Source organism: Coregonus clupeaformis, chromosome 10 (genome assembly GCF_020615455.1).
Source record: "Coregonus clupeaformis isolate EN_2021a chromosome 10, ASM2061545v1, whole genome shotgun sequence".
NCBI lineage: Eukaryota > Metazoa > Chordata > Actinopteri > Salmoniformes > Salmonidae > Coregonus > Coregonus clupeaformis.
Genome location: NC_059201.1, coordinates 65,012,902 through 65,018,160, shown reverse-complemented (window position 1 = coordinate 65,018,160; position 5,259 = coordinate 65,012,902). Strand labels below are relative to the sequence as shown.

General features: G+C 47.6%; 1 protein-coding gene across 1 annotated transcript; it reads right to left on the bottom strand.

Moving 5' to 3' along the window:
• Positions 1–1,442: 1,442 nt before the first annotated feature.
• Positions 1,443–5,259, bottom strand: LOC123491693 (acid-sensing ion channel 2-like). Its single transcript, XM_045223345.1, has 3 exons — positions 4,913–5,259; positions 3,847–4,467; positions 1,443–1,466 (listed from the first exon to the last, which is right to left on the bottom strand). The coding sequence occupies exons 2-3, from the start codon at positions 4,420–4,422 to the stop codon at positions 1,443–1,445; spliced, it is 600 nt and encodes a 199-aa protein (XP_045079280.1). The 5' UTR covers positions 4,423–4,467; positions 4,913–5,259.

The following is a 5,259-nucleotide window of genomic DNA, read 5'->3' as shown; positions in this document are numbered from 1 at the left end:
AGGTGGGGAAAGATAATTTAGGGAGCAGAATTGTGTGATGCTTGGCTTGGTTTATTTTTTGTTGTGTCCGCAAATGCACATGAACAAATAGAACACTAGAGTCAAAGCAAAAAAACATTAATACAAAACCACACATACATGTATTCTGTGATACAGTACAGAAACACACCCTCTGTCCCCTCCTTCTGTGAGCATGATGAAGCACGTCTCCAGGCAGGCCGCTGAGGTAATGGGCCATATCCATCTTCTCTCCCTCTCGCTCTCTCTCTCCCTGCTGGCTTTACCACCTAGTCCAGCTCTCCCTCTTTCCATGCATTGACATCCCCTTTCTCTCACCCTCTCTTTACTGACTGACTGGGGCTCCATCTTTTTCTCTCATGTCCCTCCATCTTCACTGACTCGCGTGCTTCCCCCCACCCCCTCTCTCTCGAAAACCGCACCACTATCCAGAGACCACCACCATACACTACTTCACATTATCCACACTATTGCAGTGTATTTTAAATAAACAGCAGGGCATGCACATTTCAAGCCAGGCCTCACTCCAGGTTTATTCTGCTGAACAGGTTGCTTTCCTGTCTCTGGGGTGTTTTAGAGGGGCAGACCTGGGAGAGTGAATTAGCAGTACTTCCCATGCCCTTTAACAGACTGATCCATGCCCTATAGGGACCGTAAAATGGCTTTGTAATGGCACATTAACGATGAATGAATCCATTCACATTAAGGATGTAATATGATGCATTGGGCTTTCAAATGGAATGAAATGCACCATTTTAAAACAAATAAAATGTTTAGTGAGAGGCAACATAATGTAGCCTACACTGTGCTACTTTGATGGTGGGACATTTTTACATTTTAGTCATTTAGCAGACTCTCTTATCCAGAGCGACTTACAGGAGCAATTAGGGTTAAGTGCCTTGTTCAAGTGCACATCGACACATTTTTCAGTCGGCTCAGGGATTTGAATCAGTGACCTTTCGGTTACTGACCCAACACTCTTAACCTCTAGGCTACCTGCCACCCAATAAACGTATTTAAAGTGGATATATAGCCTTCATAGGGATCAAGGTTGAACTAAACACAGACACAACCATGTAGACGTATGCGGTTGGCCATGTAGCTAGACTAATCTATTACAACCAGCCAGTCAGATGAGGCCACAGGTTGTGTAGTACATAAATGCGGTGCTGAAAATACACCATTGTGGTTGTAATCCTTGGCCAGGCTGGGTCAGATGTATTGCTTATTAGGGTCTGTGTGATACAGAGCCCCTAGTCTGGCTGCTATCATCAGGCCATGCTGGCTGGCTCTCATTAAGGTTGAGTGTGTGATAGGGCCCACCCTGGCATCAATCTGAGGGGATGCTACTGTAGAACTGTCACATTGAGCTGCATTCAGTCTGGCAGACACTGATGTAGCCTGTCACTGTGATCAATCAGCGTTTAATCAGGGCTGTAATAATCACACTGAGAGGGAGAATTACTTAACACACTCATAATCACATTCACACATTATAAACACATACACACACTCAAGACCTTCACAGTTAATTACACACACACGCACCCACACAGCTCCAGCCTCACACATAGGCTACACAGACTTTTCAATTATTCAAATGTATACACATTTAGAATCTAACGCTCACACAAATACAAACATTTGCAATCTGTTATTCACATGCGTAAACACATATTTCAAATGTACACAAATACACATTGACACTATCACTACAATTGAAAAACATATTTGTGCTTTCTCTTTTGTGCAGTATCCTATTCCAGTTCCATCCGTCACATCACACTGACGCCCATGTTCCCACAATCCTCCCTGCTGTCATTCATCACAATGTCACTCAAACTCTGGTCCCTGGAGGGTCATGGTAATGCTCCTGTGTGTGTGTGTGTGTGTGTGTGTGTGTGTGTGTGTGTGTGTGTGTGTGTGTGTGTGTGTGTGTGTGTGTGTGTGTGTGTGTGTGTGTGTGTATGTGTGTGTGTGTGTTTCTATTTCTGTCAATCTTGTTGCCTTGGTAGAAGGATATATACATTTTTGTGACAAAGGAAGGAGGAGAGTGGAAAGAGAAAGATCAAGGAAACAGGCAGTGGGCCGAGATTATGACAGTGAATTCTACTGTAGACTGTCAACATGATTCAGATTCAGAGTGTTTAATAGTCACATGTACAGGGTTGCAGGTGTGATTGCAGGGTACAGTGAAAATCTTAGGCTACAAGCTCCAACATTCTCCCTGACACAGGTCAACTGAGTGGTCACAAGACAAGAATAACTAAAAAGAGTCACTAAGGAACGTCACTGGTACAGAATCACTACAGGGAAGTATGACTACAGAGCATTTTTAGGTCAATATTTACACCCAAAGGATCCAACGGAGTTAACAGGAAATGACATATTGTCCAAACAGAGATTCTCAAAATAAAGCCACTATAGAGTATTACTAGGTTACAGATTCACCATTGAAGAATTACTACACAGAGTCCTGACAGTATTATAAATTAGTCACTTTGAGACCACCCCAACAAAACCAGTGAAGCTATTACATTACACATCACTGTTGCCTTGCCAATTAGTGTTTGTGCAGTGAGTGTGTCCCGAGATGAAAAACCAAGATATGAATCCATCTGTGACTACATCACTGGGCAACCTGGAAGCCTCAACTCAGACAATCTACAAGCTGCCAGTTTGCTGGTTTAGACAGAGAGTGATGTCTTTGATATTCTCCTTTAATGACAGGAATGATTACACTCATCAAAGCAGATCAGCCTAAAGGCATTTCTACAGCAGGGCCTGTGTGTGTGCTACGGCTCTGTGGCTACAAGACAAAAAGCACTGAGGAAAACTCATTAGCAGCAACCTGTACATAAGCTACAGCCTGTGCATGGTCTGGAGAACCTGTTGGCTACAAGCTGTGGCTGGGCAAGAGCTGTAACCGGGCAACAAGAGCTGTAACTGGGCAACAAGAGCTGTAACTGGGCAAGGGCTGTAACTGGGCAACAAGAGCTGTAACTGGCAAACTAGACCTGTACGTGGACAAGAGCAGTAACTGGGCAACAAGAGCTGTTACTGGGCAACAAGAGCTGTAACTGGTCAACTACAGCTGTACGTGGACAAGAGCAATAACTGGACAACAAGAGCTGTAACTGGGCACCAAGAGCTGTAACTGGTCAACTAGATCTGTACGTGGACAAGAGCAGTAACTGGGCAACAAAAGCTGTAGTTGGGCAACAAAAGCTGTAGTTGGGCAACAAAAGCTGTAACTGGCTAACTAGAGCTGTAACTGGGCAACAAGAGCTGTAACTGGGCAACACGAGCTGTAACTGGGCAACAAGAGCTGTAACTGGGCAACAAAAGCTGTCATTCCATGAAATCTGAAATGATGTCCCATGTGACAAAGACAAACTACTTATTCCATATTTATGGGGACTATCAAGAGACCTGTAGCACAGACTGTCAAAACCCCTAAAGCTATACTGTGGTTGAAATCAAATAAATAAATAAATAGCAGGACACCTGCAGAGTGTGGGCTTGCAGTACACAGTCACTAAAAAACAACCTGTAGATGGAAATAATAAAAAAACATGAGAAGTAAAAAAAAAAAACATGAGAAATACACAGCAGGGGACCCAGTGGGAGGAAAAAGCATCAGCTACCATCAAGTCAACTCAGAGGGAAAAAACCTCTAACAGTATTTGGAAACTTGCAGACCATATCACGGAACACACATTAACACTTGACAGACAAAGCCTTCTGAGTGAGAGACTCAACTGCGCTGCAGCAGATCTGACCCATGCCAGACCTGAGCAAAGACAGGGAGACTATGAGTAGACTTACGGTTTTGAAGTCTTTGTGGCTGCACTCCTGGCCTTGGTATCGGCAGTAGAGCATCATCTCCTTGAGGTCGTGGCCCACCCTCTCGGTGAACTCACGCATGCTGAAGGACTTGGGCCTGTAGGCGGTGAAGTTGGCCTTGTCTGTGAGGAAGGCCAGGACGTGGGGCTCGGCCAGCTGGGGCTCAGGGATCCTCAGGTGGACGTCCAGCAGGGCCAGTAGCTCCCCAGCATGGTACAGGTCATTGCGGGACAGGCGGCTGAAGCGGTAGGCATTGAGGTTGCACACGGTGACGGCAGGGAACACCAGGCTGCCCGACACCACGGCATCCACGCTAGTCACATGGGGGTAGGACAGGAAATAGGCCAGGCGCTCGGCGCTCTCCAGGGCCAGGAGGCCCAGGCAGGCCAGCAGGGCGGCGGCCCAGAGCAGGCGGCGAGGCGTAGGCCGGCCGTAGGGAAAGATGAAGCGTAGGCCGTGGAGCGTGCTGGTGTGGGAGAAGGCCTGCCAGGAGGACGGGCGCAGACTGGAGCTCTCATGGCTCCCCTCACTGCCACAGCTCTCCTTTAGGTCCATCATGACCCCTTCGGCCCCACAGCCAAGGAGGCCCCAATACACAGACACCTACAGAGACACACACAGAGAGAGAGCGAGAGAGCGAGAGAGAAAGAGAGAGAGAGGCAATGCAATGAGAGCCCTGAACTACCACCTAGAATAAGATCACAGTCACACTTTCAGTTCATACAGAGAAAGAGAGAAAGAGGGGGAGGATGAGTTCCCCAAACACACACACACCTGCAGGACAGAGAGAGACAAACACAGAGACACAGAGCAAAATAAAGCAACCCCCCCGCCCTCTCTCCTTCTCTCAGTGACCGTTTGTTTTCGTTGTCAGGATCCCAGAGGTAAGTCCACTGTCACACAGAGCGCGAGTGAGAGAGTAATTTAAGCCACGAACCAATCAAAGCCACCTCTGTGTATTCAGTGTCCCCACTTCACACACACTCACACACTCACACACACCCAACTCTCTGGATCTCCCTGTGCAACTAATGACAAGACTAAGCACCTCTCGTTCAGCCTAGCGAGATGACATCCAGCCTGTGCGTGAGTGTGTGTGAGTCTGAGAGAGAGGGGGAGAGATAAGGGGAGAGAGAGGGGGAAGGGAGTCAGGGAGGGATGGAGAAAGAGCCGCCGATGATCAGAGCCGCCGGTTAGTCGTGCATGCCGATCCAAACTCCTCCCATTCTCCTCCGGCCAGACGCATCCACTGATTCCGCTCTCCCTCCTCTTCTCAGCTCATCCATGGAGCCAGTGAACAACGGTGGAGCCAGAAGAGACGCACACGCTTACACACACTCGCACAGAGAGAGAGAGAAAGATAGAGAGCGAGAGAGAGAGAGAGCGGGAGAGAGA